The 19,943-nt window shown below is 46.0% G+C and overlaps 1 protein-coding gene across 1 annotated transcript in view; it reads right to left on the reverse strand.

The window, feature by feature from the left end:
- vwf (von Willebrand factor) overlaps window positions 1-18,924 on the reverse strand; it is a 198,109-nt gene extending 179,185 nt beyond the window's left edge. Inside the window, 12 exon segments of the mRNA XM_052466814.1 lie at window positions 2,159-2,297; window positions 12,139-12,275; window positions 12,668-12,714; window positions 12,817-12,928; window positions 13,575-13,697; window positions 15,200-15,431; window positions 15,982-16,103; window positions 17,202-17,410; window positions 17,523-17,625; window positions 18,019-18,162; window positions 18,366-18,420; window positions 18,762-18,924. Coding sequence (XP_052322774.1) covers window positions 2,159-2,297; window positions 12,139-12,275; window positions 12,668-12,714; window positions 12,817-12,928; window positions 13,575-13,697; window positions 15,200-15,431; window positions 15,982-16,103; window positions 17,202-17,410; window positions 17,523-17,625; window positions 18,019-18,162; window positions 18,366-18,420; window positions 18,762-18,767 — 1,429 coding nt within the window. The 5' untranslated portion in view covers window positions 18,768-18,924.
- Window positions 18,925-19,943: the final 1,019 nt, after the last annotated feature.

A 19,943-nucleotide genomic window follows, 5' to 3' on the forward strand; every position in this document is an offset into this window, starting at 1 on the left:
GGGTAACGGTTCCGTGTCAATGTGTTGTGGTACAGGTTATTTGAGGTCATTTGTACATGTCGGTAGGGGTAAAGTGACAATGCATAGATAATAAACAGCGAGTAGCAGCAGGCTTCAGGATAGACTTGGCGCTCCGTTACCGCTTGCCCTGCAGTAGCAGAGAGAACATTCGATGACTTGGGTGGCTGGAGGCTTTGGCAATTATTTTGGCCTTCCTCTGACACCGCTTAGTATATAGGTCCTGGATGTCAAGAAGCTTGGACCCAGTGATGTACTGGGCCGTACGCACTACCCTCTGTAGAGCCTTACAGTCAGATGCCAAGCAGTTGTCATTCCAGGTGGTGATGCAACTGGTCAGGATGCTCTCGATTGTGCAGCTGCAGAACGTTTTGAGGATCCTGAGTCTCCTGAGGGGTAAAAGGTGTTGTCGTGCCCTCTTCACGACCGCCTTGGTGTTCGGACTTGAAACTCTCGACCTGCTCCACTACAGCTCAGTTGATGTGGGGGCTGTAGGGTTAGGGTAAATGGGGGCCTGTTCAGCCCGCCTATTCCTATTCCTGTAGACCACAATCAGCTCCTTTAGTGTTTGATAGTGTTTGAGTCGTGCTTGGCCATGCTTTCATGGGTGAACAGAGAGTACAGGAGGGAACTAAGCACGCAGCCCTGAGGGGCCCCAGTGTTGAGGATCGGCGTGGCTGATGTGTTGTTGCCTACCATTACCACCTGGGGGCGGCCCGTCAGGAAGCCCAGGATCCAGTTGCAGGTGTTTAGTCTTATTGATGAAATATATAGGCACTATGGTGTCGAACGCTGAGCTGTAGTCAATGAATAGCATTCTCACATAGGTGTTCCTTTTGTCCAGGTGGGAAAGAGCAGTGTGGAGTGGGATTGAGATTGTGGATCTGTTGGGGTGGTATGCGAATTGGAGTGGGTCTACGGTTTCCGGGGTGATGGTGTTGATTTGAACCATGACCAGCCTTTCAAAGCACTTCATGGCTACCGACGCGAGTGCTATGGGGCAGTCAACATTTAGGCAGGTTACCTTCGCTTCCTTGGGCACAGGGACTATGCTGGTCTACTTGAAACATTTGTGTATTACAGACTAGGTCAGGGAGAGGTTGAAAATGTCAGTTCAGTAACTTGCCAGTTGGTTTGTGCATGCTTTGAGTACACGTTCTGGCAATCCATCTGCCCCCCTGGCTTTGTGAATGTTGACCTGTTTAAATGTCTTGATCATATCTTCTACTGAGAGTGTGATCACACAGTCGTCCGGTGGTGTAGATAGGGCTCTCATACATGCTTCAGTGTTGCTTGCTTCGAGAGAGTATAAATGGTATTTAGCTCGTCTGGTAGGTTCGTGTCACTGGAAAGCTCGCGGCTGGGTTTCCTTTTGTCGTCTGTAATAGTTTGCAAGTCCTGCCACATCTGACGAGCATCAGAGCTGGTGTAGTAGGATTCGATCTTAGTCCTGTATTGACGCTTTGCCTGTTTGATGGTTCATTGGAGGCCATAGCGGGATTTATTATAAGCATCCGGATTAGAGTCCTGCTCCTTGAAAGCGGCAGCTCTAGCCTTTAGTTCAGTGTGGCTGTTTCCTGTAATCTATGGCTTCTGGTTGGGGTATGTACGTACGGTCACTGTGTGTGGGGACGACGTCATCGATGCACTTATTGATGAAGCCGGTGACTGAGGTGGTGTACTCCTCAATTCCATTTGATGAATTCCGGAACATTTTCCAGTCTGTGCTAGAAAAACAGTCCTGTAGTGTAGCATCCGCGTCATCTGACCACTTCCATATTGAGCGAGTCACTGGTACTTCCTGCTTTAGTTTTTGCAGGAATCAGGGAGTATATAACTATGGTCAGATTTGCCAAATGGAGGGTGGGGGAGAGCTTTGTATGCATCTCTGTGTGTGGAGTAAAGGTGATCTAGAGTTTCCCCCTTATTGCACATGTGACATGCTGGTAGAAATGAGGTAAAAAGGATTTAAGTTTGCCTGCATTGAAGTCCCTGGCCACTAGGAGCGGTGCTTCTGTGTGTGTGTGTGTGTGTGTGTGTGTGTGTGTGTGTGTGTGTGTGTGTGTGTGTGTGTGTGTGTGTGTGTGTGTGTGTGTGTGTGTGTGTGTGTGTGTGTGTGTGTGTGTGTGTGTGTGTGTACCATGATTGAGAGGTGTCTGTATGTCCATGTTGTTGACAGAGACCACTCCTCCATGCTTCAGCTTCACTGTCATCCCCTCCAGTGGTGGCAGACTGAGGGTTACTGAGCGCGTGCAGACCGCATCCTGCTCATCTGCACACTGAAATATACAGAGCCACAATGGAGGACAGAAACACACTGAAACTCAATGTTGGACTGGGACATGGAAAAACACAGACCAACTATGGCCAGCAGAATGATACAGCACACTGAAAAAAAGAGCGACACAATGACGGACTGATACAACACGAAATGTAATGGAGGACATAGTTGAGTTATAATAGAGAATATGATCCATAATGGAGGACATACGTTACCAGTCAAAAGTTTGGACACACCAAGTGATTGCAGGGTTTTTCATTATTTATTTTTTTATTTTTTTTCATTACTATTTTCTACACTGTATAATAATAGTGAAGACATCAAAACTATGAAATAGCATATATGGAATCATGTAGTAACCAAAAAAGTGTTAAACAAATCAATATTGGAGTTTCATTAAAGTAACCACCCTTTGCCTTGATGACATCTTTTCACACTCTTGATATTCTCTCAACCAGTTTCATGAGTTAGTCACCTGGAATGCATATCAATTAATAGGTGTGCCTTCTTAAAAGTTAATCAGTGGAATTGATTTCCTTTCTAAGATGTTTAAGCCATTCAGTTGTGTTGTGAGGTAGGGGTACAGGTAGGGGTGGTATACCCTATTTAGTAAAAGACCAAGTTCATATTATGGCAAGAACATCTCAAATAAGCAAAGAGAAATGACAGACCATCATTGCTTTATGACATGAAGGTCAGTCAATCCAGAGAATGTCAAGAACTTTTAAAGTTTATTCAAATATAGTTGCAAAACCATCAAGCTCTATGATGAAACTGGCTCTCATGAGGACCGACACAGGAAAGGAAGTCCCAGAGATACCTCTGCTGCAGAGGATCAGTTCATTAGAGTTACCAGCCTCGGAAATTGCAGCCCAAATAAAAGTAACAGACACATCTCAACATCAACTGTTCAGAAGAATAAGGCGTCATGGTCGAAAAAAAAAAAAAAAAACCACTACTGAAGGACACCAATAAGATGAAGAGACTTGCTTGGGCCAACAAGCATAAGCAATGGACATTAGACAGGTGTAAATCTGTCCAGATGATCTCTGCATGTGTGCTTCCCACCGTAAAATCAAATCAAATCAAAATGTATTTGTCACATACACATGGTTAGCAGATGTTAATGCGAGTGTAGCGAAACGCTTGTGCTTCTAGTTCCGACAATGCAGTAATAACCAACGAGTAATCTAGCTAACAAATCCAAAACTACTACCTTATACACATAAGTGTAAAGGGATAAAGAATATGTACATAAAGATATATGAATGAGTGATGGTACAGAGCGGCATAGGCAAGATGCAGTAGATGGTATCGAGTATGTACATATGAGATGAGTATGTAAACAAAGTGGCATAGTTTAAAGTGGCTAGTGATACATGTATTACATAAAGATGCAGTAGATGATATAGAGTACAGTATATACGTATACATATGAGATAAATAATGTAGGGTATGTAAACATTATATTAAGTAGCATTGTTTAAAAGTGGCTATTGATATATTTTACATTAATTCCCATCAATTCGGCTGCTGCTCACAACAATTGTGAGAACATTGTGGATACGTCATTTCCGGTCACAACTTGCAGGCTTGTTTTCGAATTGCTGTGCGTTTTGTTGCCAACCTATTTTGCTACCTGACAACTTTACGGGTTTCACTTTTTAATTACCGTTCATATATTTATTTATTTTTTCCTCAACTTTTTCACTCCGGACGCTTTATCTGGACACGATTCGTCAGGACCTCCAACAGCCGAAGCTAAGTAGTAACATTAACATGATGCCTTCTAATTGCAGCCGCTGTGCTCGCCTTACGGCGAGGATAGCTGTGCTACAAGCCCAGCTTCAGACGCAATCGTTAGGCAAGGGTAATTTCAGTGTAGGAAAGGATGAAACAGCGTCTGTGCCACCAGTAAGTACAGATAGTAGTATAAATCCCCTGGCACAGTCCCTGCAGCCGGACAACTTTCTCACGGTTTCTGGAAGGAAATGCTGTAGGAAAGCTCAACCGGTGTCGCTCATTCAGCAGACAGAAACTTTCAACCGGTTTTCCCCATTAAGCAGCGGGTCGGTGTCAGAGGCCGAGTCTTCTCTGGTCTCTACTCCTCCCGTTACGGGGTCTGAGACGCCGAAGCTTCCCACCATTAGCTCTGACAAATTGAAAACTCTAGTCATTGGCGACTCCATTACCCGCAGTATTAGACTTAAAGCGAATCATCCAGCGATCATACACTGTTTACCCGGGGCAGGGCTACCGACGTTAAGGCTAATCTGAAGATGGTGCTGGCTAAAGCTAAAACTGGCGAGTGTAGAGAGTATAGAGATATTGTTATCCACGTCGGCACCAACGATGTTAGGATGAAACAGTCAGAGATCACCAAGCGCAACATAGCTTCTGCGTGCATATCAGCTAGAAAGATGTGTCGGCATCGAGTAATTGTCTCTGGCCCCCTCCCAGTTAGGGGGAGTGATGAGCTCTACAGCAGAGTCTCACAACTCAATCGCTGGTTGAAAACTGTTTTCTGCCCCTCCCAAAAGATAGAATTTGTAGATAATTGGCCCTCTTTCTGGGACTCACCCACAAACAGGACCAAGCCTGACCTGCTGAGGAGTGACGGACTCCATCCTAGCTGGAGGGGTGCTCTCATCTTATCTGCCAACATAGACAGGGCTCTAACTCCTCTAGCTCCACAATGAAATAGGGTGCAGGCCAGGCAGCAGGCTATTAGCCAGCCTGCCAGCATAGTGGAGTCTGCCACTAGCATAGTCAGTGTAGTCAGCTCAGCTATCACCATTGAGACCGTGTCTGTGCCTCGACCTAGGTTGGGCAAAACTAAACATGGCGGTGTTCGCCTTAGCAATCTCACTAGGATAAAGACCACCTCCATTCCTGTCATTACTGAAAGAGATCATGATACCTCACATCTCAAAATAGGGCTACTTAATGTTAGATCCCTTACTTCAAAGGCAATTATAGTCAATGAACTAATCACTGATCATAATCTTGATGTGATTGGCCTGACTGAAACATGGCTTAAGCCTGATGAATTTACTGTGTTAAATGAGGCCTCACCTCCTGGCTACACTAGTGACCATATCCCCGTGCATCCCGCAAAGGCGGAGGTGTTGCTAACATTTACGATAGCAAATTTCAATTTACAAAAAAAAAAAAAAAATGACGTTTTCGTCTTTTGAGCTTCTAGTCATGAAATCTATGCAGCCTACTCAATCACTTTTTATAGCTACTGTTTACAGGCCTCCTGGGCCATATACAGCGTTTCTCACTGAGTTCCCTGAATTCCTATCAGACCTTGTAGTCATTGCAGATAATATTCTAATCTTTGGTGACTTTAATATTCACATGGAAAAGTCCACAGACCCACTCCAAAAGGCTTTTGGAGCCATCATCGACTCAGTGGGTTTTGTCCAACATGTCTCTGGACCCACTCACTGTCACAGTCATACGCTGGACCTAGTTTTGTCCCATGGAATAAATGTTGTGGATCTTAATGTTTTTCCTCATAATCCTGAACTATCGGACCACCATTTTATTACATTTGCAATTGCAACAAATAATCTGCTCAGACCCCAACCAAGGAACATCAAAAGTCGTGCTATAAATTCACAGACAACACAAAGATTCCTTGATGCCCTTCCAGACTCCCTCTGCCTACCCAAGGACGCCAGAGGACAAAAATCTGTTAACCACCTAACTGAGGATCTCAATTTAACCTTGCGCAATACCCTGGATGCAGTTGCACCCCTAAAAACTAAAAAAATGTCTCATAAGAAACTAGCTCCCTGGTACACAGAAAATACCCGAGCTCTGAAGCAAGCTTCCAGAAAATTGGAACGGAAATGGCGCCACACCAAACTGGAAGTCTTCCGACTAGCTTGGAAGGACGGTACCGTGCAGTACCGAAGAGCCCTTACTGCTGCTCGATCGTCCTATTTTTCTAACTTAATTGAGGAAAATAAGAACAATCCGAAATTCCTTTTTGATACTGTGGCAAAGCTAACTAAAAAGCAGCATTCCCCAAGAGAGGATGACTTTCACTTTAGCAGTGATAAATTCATGAACTTCTTTGAGGAAAAGATTATGATTATTAGAAAGCAAATTACGGACTCCTCTTTAAACCTGCGTATTCCTCCAAACCTCAGTTGTCCTGAGTCTGCACAACTCTGCCAGGACCTAGGATCAAGAGAGACGCTCAAGTGTTTTAGTACTATATCTCTTGACACAATGATGAAAATAATCATGGCCTCTAAACCTTCAAGCTGTATACTGGACCCTATCCCAACTAAACTACTGAAAGAGCTGCTTCCTGTGCTTGGCCCTCCTATGTTGAACATAATAAACGGCCTCTATCCACTGGATGTGTACCAAACTCACTAAAAGTGGCAGTAATAAAGCCTCTCTTGAAAAAGCCAAACCTTGACCCAGAAAATATAAAAAACTATCGGCCTATATCGAATCTTCCATTCCTCTCAAAGATTTTAGAGAAGGCTGTTGCGCAGCAACTAACTGCCTTCCTGAAGACAAACAATGTATACGAAATGCTTCAGTCTGGTTTTAGACCCCATCATAGCACTGAGACGGCACTTGTGAAGGTGGTAAATGACATTTTAATGGCATCGGACCGAGGCTCTGCATCTGTCCTCGTGCTCCTAGACCTTAGTGCTGCTTTTGATACCATCGATCACCACATTCTTTTTGGAGAGATTGGAAACCCAAATTGGTCTACACGGACATGTTCTGGCCTGGTTTAGATCTTATCTGTCGGAAAGATATCAGTTTGTCTCTGTGAATGGTTTGTCCTCTGACAAATCAACTGTACATTTCGGTGTTCCTCAAGGTTCTGTTTTAGGACCACTATTGTTTTCACTATATATTTTACCTCTTGGGGATGTTATTCGAAAACATAATGTAAACTTTCACTGCTATGCGGATGACACACAGCTGTACATTTCAATGAAACATGGTGAAGCCCCAAAATTGCCCTCGCTAGAAGCATGTGTTTCAGACATAAGGAAGTGGATGGCTGCAAACTTTCTACTATTAAACTCGGACAAAACAGAGATACTTGTTCTAGGTCCCAAGAAACAAAGAGATCTTCTGTTGAATCTGACAATTAATCTTAATGGTTGTACAGTCGTCTCAAATAAAACTGTGAAGGACCTCGGCGTTACTCTGGACCCTGATCTCTCTTTTGAAGAACATATCAAGACCATTTCGAGGACAGCTTTTTTCCATCTACGTAACATTGCAAAAATCAGAAACTTTCTGTCCAAAAATGATGCAGAAAAATTAATCCATGCTTTTGTCACTTCTAGGTTAGACTACTGCAATGCTCTATTTTCCGGCTACCCGGATAAAGCACTAAATAAACTTCAGTTAGTGCTAAATACGGCTGCTAGAATCCTGACTAGAACCAAAAAATTTGATCATATTACTCCAGTGCTAGCCTCTCTACACTGGCTTCCTGTCAAAGCAAGGGCTGATTTCAAGGTTTTACTGCTAACCTACAAAGCATTACATGGGCTTGCTCCTACCTACCTCTCTGATTTGGTCCTGCCGTACATACCTACACGTACGCTACGGTCACAAGACGCAGGCCTCCTAATTGTCCCTAGAATTTCTAAGCAAACAGCTGGAGGCAGGGCTTTCTCCTATAGAGCTCCATTTTTATGGAACGGTCTGCCTACCCATGTCAGAGACGCAAACTCGGTCTCAACCTTTAAGTCTTTACTGAAGACTCATCTCTTCAGTGGGTCATATGATTGAGTGTAGTCTGGCCCAGGAGTGGGAAGGTGAACGGAAAGGCTCTGGAGCAACGAACCGCCCTTGCTGTCTCTGCCTGGCCGGTTCCCCTCTTTCCACTGGGATTCTCTGCCTCTAACCCTGTTACGGGGCTGAGTCACTGGCTTGCTGGGGCTCTCTCGTGCCGTCCCTGGGGGTGCGTCACCTGGGTGGGTTGATTCACTGTTGTGGTCGGCCTGTCTGGGTTGCCCCCCTTGGGTTGTACCGTGGCGGAGATCTTTGTGGGCTATACTCGGCCTTGTCTCAGGATGGTAAGTTGGTGGTTGAAGATATCCCTCTAGTGGTGTGGGGGATGTGCTTTGGCAAAGTGGGTGGGGTTATATCCTTCCTGTTTGGCCCTGTCCGGGGTGTCCTCGGATGGGGCCACAGTGTCTCCTGACCCCTCCTGTCTCAGCCTCCAGTATTTATGCTGCAGTAGTTTATGTGTCGGGGGCTAGGGTCAGTTTGTTATATCTGGAGTACTTCTCCTGTCCTATTCGGTGTCCTGTGTGAATCTAAGTGTGCGTTCTCTAATTCTCTCCTTCTCTCTTTCTTTCTCTCTCTCGGAGGACCTGAGCCCTAGGACCATGTCCCAGGACTACCTGACATGAGGACTCCTTGCTGTCCCCAGTCCACCTGGCCATGCTCCTGCTCCAGTTTCAACTGACCTGAGCCCTAGGACCGTGCCCCAGGACTACCTGACATGAAGGCTCCTTGCTGTCCCCAGTCCACCTGACTGTGCTGCTGCTCCAGTTTCAACTGTTCTGCCTTATTATTATTCGACCATGCTGGTCATTTATGAACATTTGAACATCTTGGTCATGTTCTGTTATAATCTCTACCCGGCACAGCCAGAAGAGGACTGGCCACCCCACATAGCCCGGTTCCTCTCTAGGTTTCTTCCTAGGTTTTGGCCTTTCTAGGGAGTTTTTCCTAGCCACTGTGCTTTTACACCTGCATTGTTTGCTGTTTGGGGTTTTAGGCTGGGTTTCTGTACAGCACTTTGAGATATCAGCTGATGTACGAAGGGCTATATAAATAAATTTGATTTGATTTGATTTGATTTGAATTCCCATTATTAAAGTGGTTGGAGTTGAGTCAGTGTGTTGGCAGCAGCCACTCAATGTTAGTGGTGGCTGTTTAACAGTCTGATGGCCTTGAGATAGAAGCTGTTTTTCTGTCTCTCGGTCCCAGCTTTGATGCACCTGTACTGACCTCGCCTTCTGGATGATAGCGGGGTGAACAGGCAGTGGCTCGGGTGGTTGTTGTCCTTGATGATCTTTATGGCCTTCCTGTGACATCGGGTGGTGTAGGTGTCCTGGAGGGCAGGTAGTTTGCCCCCGGTGATATGCATCGCGGAAGTTAGAATAGCAATGATCCAAGGTTTTACCAGCCCTGGTTGTGCAATCGATATGCTGATACAATTTAGGGAGTCTTGTTTTCAGATTAGCCTTGTTAAAATCCCCAGCTACAATGAATGCAGCCTCAGGATATGTGGATTCCAGTTTGCAAAGAGTCAAATAAAGTTTGTTTAGAGCCATCGATGTGTCTGCTTGGGGGGGAATATATACGGCTGTGATTATAATCGAAGAGAATTCCCTTGGTAGATAATGCGGTCGACATTTGATTGTGAGGAATTCTAAATCAGGTGAACAGAAGGACTTGAGTTCCTGTATGTTGTTGTGACCACACCACGTCTCGTTAACAATAAAGCATACGCCCCCGCCCCTCTTCTTACCAGAAAGATGTTTGTTTCTGTCGGCGCGATGCGTGGAGAAACCAGCTGGCTGCACCGACTCCGATAGCGTCTCTCCAGTGAGCCATGTTTCCGTGAAGCAAAGAACGTTACAGTCCCTGATGTCCCTCTGCAATGCTACCCTTGCTCGGATTTCATCAACCTTGTTGTCAAGAGACTGGACATTGGCGAGTAGACTGCTAGGGAGTGGCGCGCGATGTGCCCGTCTCCGGAGCCTGACCAGAAGACCGCTTCGTTTGCCTCTTTTACAACGTCGTTGTTTTGGGTCGCAGGCTGGGATCCATTCCGTTGTCCTGGGTGAAAGGCAGAATACAGGATCCGCTCTGGGAAAGTCATATTCTTGGTCGTACTGATGGTGAGTTGACCCTGCTCTTATATTCAGTAATTCTTCTCGACTGTATGTAATGAAACCTAAGATGACCTGGGGTACCAATGTAAGAAATAACACGTGAAAAAACAAAAAACTGCAGAGTTTCCTAGGAACGCGAAGCGAGGCGGCCATCTCTGTCGGTGCCGGAAGTATCTCATGGAGCATGGAAGAGGAGGTGTGGTGGTGTGGGGGTACTTTGCTGGTGACACTGTCAGGGATTTATTTAGAATTCAAGGCACAGTTAAACAGCATGGCTACCACAGCATTCTGCAGCGATACGCCATCCCATCTTGTTTGCACTTAGTGGGACTATCATTTGTTTTTCTACAGGACAATGACCCAATACACCTTCAGGCTGTGTAAGGGCTATTTGAATAAGGAGGAGAGTGACGGATTGCTGCATCAGATGACCTGGCCTCCACAATCACCTGACCTCAACACAGTTGAGATGGTTTGGGATGAGTTGGACCGCAGAGTGAAGGAAAAGCAGCCAACAAGTGCTCAGCATATGTGGGAACGCTTTCAGGACTGTTGCAAATGAATTCCAGGTGAAGCTGGTTGAGAGAATGCAAAGAGTGTGCAAAGTTATCATCAAGGCAAGGGGTGGCTACTTTGAAGGATCTGAAATCTAAAATAAATGTTGATTTGTTTAACCTCTCTGGAATATGTCGGACGGTAGCGTCCCACTTGGCTAAAAGCCAGAGAAAATACAGAGCGCCAAATTCAAATCAATTCCTATAAAAGTCAAACTATCATGAAATCACACATGTAAGATATCAAATTAAAGCTGCACCTGTTGTGAATCCAGGCAACTTGTCAGATTTCAAAAAGGCTTTTCAGCGAAAGCAAACGATGCTATTATCTGAGGATAGCACCTCCATAAATAAAAGAGAGAAAACATATTTCAACCCTGCAGCTGCGACAGAAAACGCAGAAATAAAAATATAAATCATGCCTTACCTTTGACAAGCTTCTTCTGTTGGCACTCCAATATATCACAAATGGTCCTTTTGTTCGATGAATTCCGTCTATATCTATCCAAAATGTCCATTTATTTGGTGCGTTTGATCCAGAAAAATACCGGTTCCAACTTGCGCAACGTGACTACAAAATATCCCAAAAGTTACCTGTAAACCTTGCCAAAACATTTCAAACTACTTTTGTAATACAACTTTAGGTATTTTTTAAAGTAAATAATCGCTAAAATTGAAGACGGGATGATCTATGTTCAACACAGGAAGAAAAACAAACTGAGGCATGCTTTCTGGTCTTGCGCCTTTATCAAAAAGTACACATAAATTGACTCTCGTTCAAGATTCTTCATTACACAAAGGAATAACCTCAACCAATTTCTAAAGTCTAGTGACATCCAGTGGAAGCGGTGGGAACTGCAAGCAAGTCCCTTAGAAATCTGGATTCCCAATGAAACCTCATTGAAAAGAGGGTGACCTCAAACAAAAAAAGATCTGAATGGTTTGTCCTCGGGGTGTCGCCTGCTACATAAGTTCTGTTATACTCACAGACATGATTCAAACAGTTTGAGAAACTTCAGAGTGTTTGCTATCCAAATCTACTAATAATATGCATATCTTATCTTCTGGGGATGAGTAGCAGGCAGTTGAATTTGGGCATGCTTTTCATCCAAAATTCCAAATGCTGCCCCCTATCCTAGAGAAGTTAACAGTTTTTTTGGTTACTACATGATTCCATATGTGTTATTTGTAGTTAGTTAGTTTTGATGTCTCGAACGGAAATTCCTGGAATGAGTCGGTGTGTACAAACGTTTGACGGGTACAGTATTTTAAACGATCCCATTTTCATAAATGTAATAATATAAGCTTGAAGCCCACTTAAAAACAGTAGGTGACTTGCAGCAGGACGTATGCAGGATGTTTATATGGGATGTGTTACCTGAACAGTTTCTATGATGACAGAGAAGTGGTTGTCAGTGCAGTCTCTAGCCAGCAGGTACTGACAGTGGCCAGAGAAGGTAAAGAACTTGTTGTCAAACGTCTTGAAGTGAGACTGGCCTGTCACTAAGCACTCCCCTGCAAAAGGACACATAACACAGCACTGAGGGAGTGTCTGTGAGTGGGGGTGTGTTTGTGGGAGTGAGGATCTGTTTGTGTGAGTGAGGGTGTGTTTGTGTGTATGTCTGCATGTGTGTTTGTGTGAGTGAGGGTGTGTGAGTATGTGTGAGTATGTGTGAGTATGTGTGAGTATGTGTGAGTATGTGTGAGTATGTGTGAGTGAGTGTGTGTGTGTGTGTGTGTGTGTGTGTGTGTGTGTGTGTGTGTGTGTGTGTGTGTGTGTGTGTGTGTGTGTGCGTGCGTGCGTGCGTGCGTGCGTGCGTGCGTGCGTGCGTGCGTGCGTGCGTGTGTGTGTGTGTGTGTGTGTGTGTGTGTGTGTGTGTGTGTGTGTGTGTGTGTGTGCATCTCACCAGGACAGCCTTGGTTGGTACACTCCCAGGAGCCGTGTCGACAGATGCTGGAGACAGACGAGAGGAGAGAAACAGCATTAACGATACCATCACTTAGAGAAATACCCCACTGTCCTGACAGCATCACAACTGTGTGTGTGTTTGTGTACCAGGTGTTGCAGTCTTGTGAGATGCTGGAGCCAGGAGGGAAGCGTTGACCCATGTGAATACAGGAACAGTGAGACACCTCCACACAGAGACCACCATCTAGCACCTTACCCACTGAAAGAGAGAGAGAGAGTTAACACCTCACCCACTGACAGAGAGAGAGAGTTAACACCCCACCCACTGACACACAGAGAGAGAGAGTTAACACCTCACCCACTGACAGAGAGAGAGAGAGTTAACACCCCACCCACTGACACAGAGAGAGAGAGGGTTAACACCTAAACCCCCCACACACACACACAGATAGTTAGAGAGTTAACACCCCACCCACTGACACAGAGAGAGAGAGAGAGAGAGTTAACACCCCACCCACTGACAGAGAGAGAGAGAGTTAACACCTCACTCACTGACAGAGAGAGAGAGAGTTAACACCCCACCCACTGACACACAGAGAGAGAGAGAGTTAACACCTCACCCACTGACAGAGAGAGAGAGAGAGAGTTAACACCTCACCCACAGACACAGAGAGAGAGAGGGTTAACACCTTACCCACTGACACACAGAGAGAGAGAGGGTTTACACCTAAACCACACACACACACACACACACACACACACACACACACACACACACACACACACACACACACACACACACACACACACACACACACACACACACACACACACACACACACACACACAGACAGTTAGAGAGAGTACACACAGACATTGCATACCGTGTCGTGTCCTGTACTTACCTGGGCAGCTGCAGCCATCCACACATTCGTCCTTACAGACCTCCTGGATGTTGAGACTCTGACAGGTGGTGGAGCAAGACCTAGAACACTCACTGTAATGCATCCCTATTGGACACCTGGGGGCTACACACACACACACACACACACACACACACACACACACACACACACACACACACACACACACACACACACACACACACACACACACACACACACACACACACACACACACACACACACACACACACACACACACACTTTTGTTATTTTCTCCAGTTCCACATTATTTACCTTGAGAAGTAGTGCACCAAACATCTTAGCTAGATTGATAATTGCACGGCTAAGAACTTCTCTGCAACAATGTCAAAATGGAACTGGTTCCCTTGTACTTATTGATGATATGACGGCTGACAAAAGCATCAGGAAGGATTTGAAGTGTTTAGGGCTATATTATTATCTAACCCTAACCCTATATTATTATCTGCTCAGATTCAGCCAAATGCTTCAAAACTCATTGGACGGCGCTTCACAGTGCAGATGGACAATGACTCGAAGCATACTGTGAAAGCAACCCACTACTTTTTGAAGGCAACGAAGTAGAATGTTATGCGATGGCCAAGTCAACCACCTGACCTGAATCCAATTGAGCATGCATTTCACTTGCTGAAGGCAAAACTGAAGGCAAAAAACGCCCCTAAAACAACAGGAACTGAAGACAGCTGCGGTAAAGGCCTGGCAGAGCATCACGAGGGAAGAAACCCAGCAGCTGGTGATGTTTATGGGTTGCAGACTTAAAAAATAAAGATTTCTTTATTTTTGTATGTTTTTTTACCTTTATTCAACTAGGCAAGTCAGTTAAGAACAAATTCTTATTTTCAATGATGGCTTAGGAACAGTGGGATAACTGCCTGTTCAGGGGCAGAACGACAGATATTTACCTTGTCAGCTCGTGATTCAACCTAGCAACCTTTCAGTTAATAGTACAACACTCTAACCACTAGGCTACCTGCCTCTAACCACTAGGCTACCTGCCTCTAACCACTAGGCTACACTGCCTCTAACCACTAGGCTACACTGCCACCACTTCAGGCAGTCATTGACGGAAAATCATTAAAACTCACAAATAATTTTATTATTATGTTAGTTTGTCCAATTACTTTTGAGCCCCTAAAATTGGGGGGCTATGTATAAAAATAAAAAAAAGGAATAGTTTTGACAAAACCCTTAAATTAAAGATGAAAGTCTACATTTAAAACACATCTTGATTGTTTCCTTTCAAATCTAGTATGGTGGTGTACAGAGACAGAACGATGAAATCCATTGTGGGGATGTACAGAGACAGAATGATGCAAATTGTGTGCCTGTCCAAATACTCCTGGACTTGATTATATTTTGAGGAAGTGTTACTGCCTATGTTGTTGCTACAGTGGCTCAAGAAGGGCAGAAAAACAACTGTAATGTTGTTTTTCCAGATACAGAATCCTCCTAAAGGGCTGAAGCCAGCTTCAGTTAGCTTCCTATTAGTGTTCAGACTTACAACAGTAGGTTTACAAAACGTAAGTCCTCTGCACTGCAAACACAGACACTCCCAACCCCTCCCCTCCTTTCTCTCAGAGACTCACTGCATTGGCTCTCCTCCAACCAGCCGTGCAGCACCTGGCCATGGGCATGGCAGGTCCTGGCGAACTCCAATAGGACTTGGCAGTGGCAGTCTGGCCCCACACCTAGCCCCTCCCCCTGGCCACAGTGACATGCCTCTTCCTCACAGAGAGACAGGAAGGCTTCTGGAGAGACCAGACTGGCACAACGCAGGAAGACAGGAGATGTACGCAGCACACTGCACCTGGATAGCATCTAGAACACACACACAGTGGGCACACACAGCTGGCTCACACAGCTGGCTCACACAGCTGGCTCAAACAGCTGGCTCTACATTTCCTAAGGTTTTTCTTGCAATTAATCTTACTACCGGACTAAAGTACATGTCAATCAGAGGCTGTCTGTTGATAGAATGCCTGTTGGTGAGTGGCATGAAGAAGTACATTTGATTGGTCTAAAGATGGGAGCAGAGATCTCTCATCCGAGTGGAGAAGTGGACCTGAAGCAGACACTTCAAATTAGGCCAAACAGAAAGGACAATAAGATGCGTTTTACATCCATTTACAAAACACAGCAAGATGTTTTCTCTTCTCTATGTTAATTCGACCTCTACACACCGTTAGCACAGTGCAGGAACACTGGGTTAGGGTAAGGGTTAGGGTAAGGGTAAGGGTAAGGGTAAGGGTATGGGTAAGGGTTAGGGTAAGGGTTAGGGTAAGGGTTAGGGTAAGTGTTAGGGTTATGGTAAGATTGGTGAATCCTGGTCTAGGGGGCAGATTTGGGATAAGAGTACTATTGGTCTTACTGAAGGTGTATCTGCGGTGATGTTACAGGATTGACTGGGAGGAGTGACGCGCCGGCAAGGTTGACCCGCCCCTTTCAGGGCCCAGGAGTTGGCAAAGTCATAACTGTCGTCTGTCAGGAAACCTGGATATCAACAAACATGTTATTACAAAGAGCTCCCTGTTGGTGTCTCTCTCCTCAATACAGCAGGCTACAGTTCATTTGGAATGTAGTTGGTGCCTTCACAAACACAGACAGACCCACAAACACGTTCTTTATCCCCTCTCATCACCTCTCAGACCTCCGCCCTCATATTATTTCCTGTTCTTTTGGTGACTCAGACCCTCTGTTCTTTTGGTGACTCAGACCCTCTGTTCTTTTGGTGACTCAGACCCTCTGTCCTTCCAGGAATCCAAACCTCAAACACACACACACACCCTCCTATACACACCTACACAGACCCTCCACACGCACACACACACACCCTCCTATACACACCTACACAGACCCTGCACACACACACACACCCTCCTATACACACCTACACAGACCCTGCACACAAACACACCCTCCTATACACACCTACACAGACCCTGCACACACACACACCCTCCTATACACACCTACACAGACCCTGCACACACACACACCCTCCTATACACACCTACACAGACCTTGCACACACATACACACACACCCTCCTATACATACCTACACAGACCCTGCACACGCACACACCCTCCTCTACACACCTACACAGACCCTGCACACACACACCCTCCTATACACACCTACACACCCTCCTATACACACCTACACAGACCCTGCACACACACACACACACACACACCCTCTTAAACACACCTGCACAGATCCTGCACACGCACAAACACACACCCTCCTATACACACCTACACAGACCCTGCACACACACACACACACCCTCCTATACACACCTACACAGACCCTGTACACACACACACACCCTCCTATACACACCTACACAGACCCTGCACACACACACCCTCCTATACACACCGACACAGACCCTGCACACACACATATACACACACACACCCTCCTATACACACCTACACAGACCCTGCACACACACACACACACACACACACACACACACACACACACACACACACACACACACACACACACACACACACACACACACACACACACACACACACACACACACACACACACACACACACACACACACACACTCACCCTCCTGTGCAGTGTAGTCATCGTCAGGTACAGTGTTAAAGTTGCCGCACAGCCCACAGGTGCGGTTACCATGGTGTTTGGTCATCATCAGGGCAATGTTAGCTTGGTTGTCGATGGTTACGGTGAAGCCAAACTCTTCACTCCATAGCTTATAAAAGCCCAGCTCAGACCCAGCAAACACACCATGAGACGCATAGGGCAGGGACAACCTACACAACCCAACACACAAATGTAAAACACACACACACTTGCCTTAGACCTTACAGTCTAGTGCGGGAAACAAACCTTAGCTCCGGTTGATGACACACACACAAAGCCTACCTCTTCTCTCTCTGAGACAGGCGACCGTCCACAGAGAGGTGCAGCTCAAAAACCTCGCCAAGAAACAGAGTCACCCCACTCCTCTGCCCCCGGACAAAATCACCTAGAGACACACACACACACACACACACACACACACACACACACACACACACACACACACACACACACACACACACACACACACACACACACACACACACACACACACACACACAGAACACACACACCAACATCACAGAACAAACACACCCAGAGCGAAAGAGTTATGCATGATACAGCCAACAACTCAGATGAAGAATAGGAGTTCCCAAGGGTCTGTGCTGGGTCCTCCATTCTTTATGTAGAGGAGCTGGTTCTTCTGTGGACGTGTGTGTGTGTGTGTGTGTGTGTGTGTGTGTGTGTGTGTGTGTGTGTGTGTGTGTGTGTGTGTGTGTGTGTGTGTGTGTGTGTGTGTGTGTGTGTGTGTGTGTGTGTGTGTGTGTGTGTGTCCTACCCAGCAGTGTGAAGGCTCTGTGCTGACAGTCTCCAGCCAGCAGGTAGCTACAGTCTCCAGGGAACTCATAGACAACTCCATCAAATGTGTGGACATGATGACGGCCAAACAGACTGCACCGACCAGACAGCCCTGCCACACACCCTACACACACACACACATACACAAACAAACACACATAAACAAACATACACACACACACACACACACACATAAACGAAAAATAAACACAAACGCACACACACAAACATACACACACACAAACACATACATAAACACTCACACACACACACAGAAATACAAACACACACACACACTATTGCTGTTATGCTGTCTTCTCAACTCACCAGTCAGATGTAGCAGAACCCACAGCTCTATCCACCCCCTCCATCTACAGACCACCTGAAACACAGACAGACAGACAGACAGACAGACAGACAGACAGACAGACAGACAGACAGACAGACAGACACATCATCATCGGTCAGTGTCTGTTTTAAAAGGGCAGAACAACAGGAGATGGATTCTGAACCGGTGACTCTCCGGTAGGAGACCCTCCTCTTTAATCTCTGAGCTACCTGCTGTCACCCTCCCAGGGCAGGCAGGCAGGCAGGCAGGCAGGAAGGCAGGCACAGACAGACAGACAGACAGACAGACAGACAGACAGACAGACAGACAGACAGACAGACAGACAGACAGACAGACAGACAGACAGACAGACAGACAGACAGACAGACTTGTACCTCCATGTCTAATTAAAGTCCAGTGTCTGCTCACAGTCTTTCCTGAGCTCCTCTCACAGCAACAGGTAATGTCCAGACAGTGAGAACTATTGATGTAATCCACAGTGTTCTAATGTGGTCATGCCTCACTCTCTCTCTCACACATACACTCACTGGGAGGTCTGTTATATAGCAGAGGAAGCCCACTGAAGCCAAGTGTGTGTTGTGTCTTCTACGGGCACAGTGCCCCCCACTAGTCCCCCACCCATCTCCATCTAAGTAACAATTGAAGGAAGTGCCAGTCCATCAGCCAACTAACTGATTAGTCTGCACACACATACCAATGCCAACCCAAACATTCCACACACGCACATCCCTGCCAATCCAAACATCTCAAGCAGAAAACACACAGCTACCCTACCAACAATCAGTATAGAACACAATAACACTAAAGAGGGGTGAGTCACGCAGAAAAACTGATTGAGAGAAAGAGAGAGAGAGAGACAGTGAGACGGACAGTGAGAGAGAGAGAGAGGGAGACAGTGAGACAGACAGTGAGAGAGAGAGAGAGGGAGACAGTGAGACGGACAGTGAGAGAGAGAGAGAGAGAGACAGTGAGACGGACAGTGAGAGAGAGAGAGAGAGAGAGAGACAGTGAGACGGACAGTGAGAGAGAGAGTAATATAATAATAATATATGCCATTTAGCTGACGCTTTTATCCAAAGCGACTTACAGTCATGTGTGCATACATTCTACGTATGGGTGGTCCCGGGAATCGAACCCACTACCCTGGCGTTACAAGCGCCATGCTCTACCAACTGAGCCACAGAAGGACCCTCTCTCTCCCTCACAGAGAGAGAGGGAGAGACAGTGAGACGGACAGTGAGAAAGAGAGAGAGAGAGACAGTGAGACGGACAGTGAGAGAGAGAGAGAGAGAGACAGTGAGACGGACAGTGAGAGAGAGAGAGAGGGAGACAGTGAGACAGACAGACACGGGAACAAACAAGGAGAGAGAAAGAGAGAGAGATGAAAACATATGTTTCCCAGGTCAATAAAGCCTCTTAAATTGAATTGAAATTGAATTGAGAGAGAGCGAGAGAAAGAAAGAGAGATACCCATTAGGATCTGAACACAATGCCCTTTATGGTTGAGGTCTGGGGTCCGCTCACCAACCGAGAATTCACAAAATGGGACAAACACC

This window comes from Oncorhynchus keta, chromosome 17, assembly GCF_023373465.1.
Source record: "Oncorhynchus keta strain PuntledgeMale-10-30-2019 chromosome 17, Oket_V2, whole genome shotgun sequence".
NCBI lineage: Eukaryota > Metazoa > Chordata > Actinopteri > Salmoniformes > Salmonidae > Oncorhynchus > Oncorhynchus keta.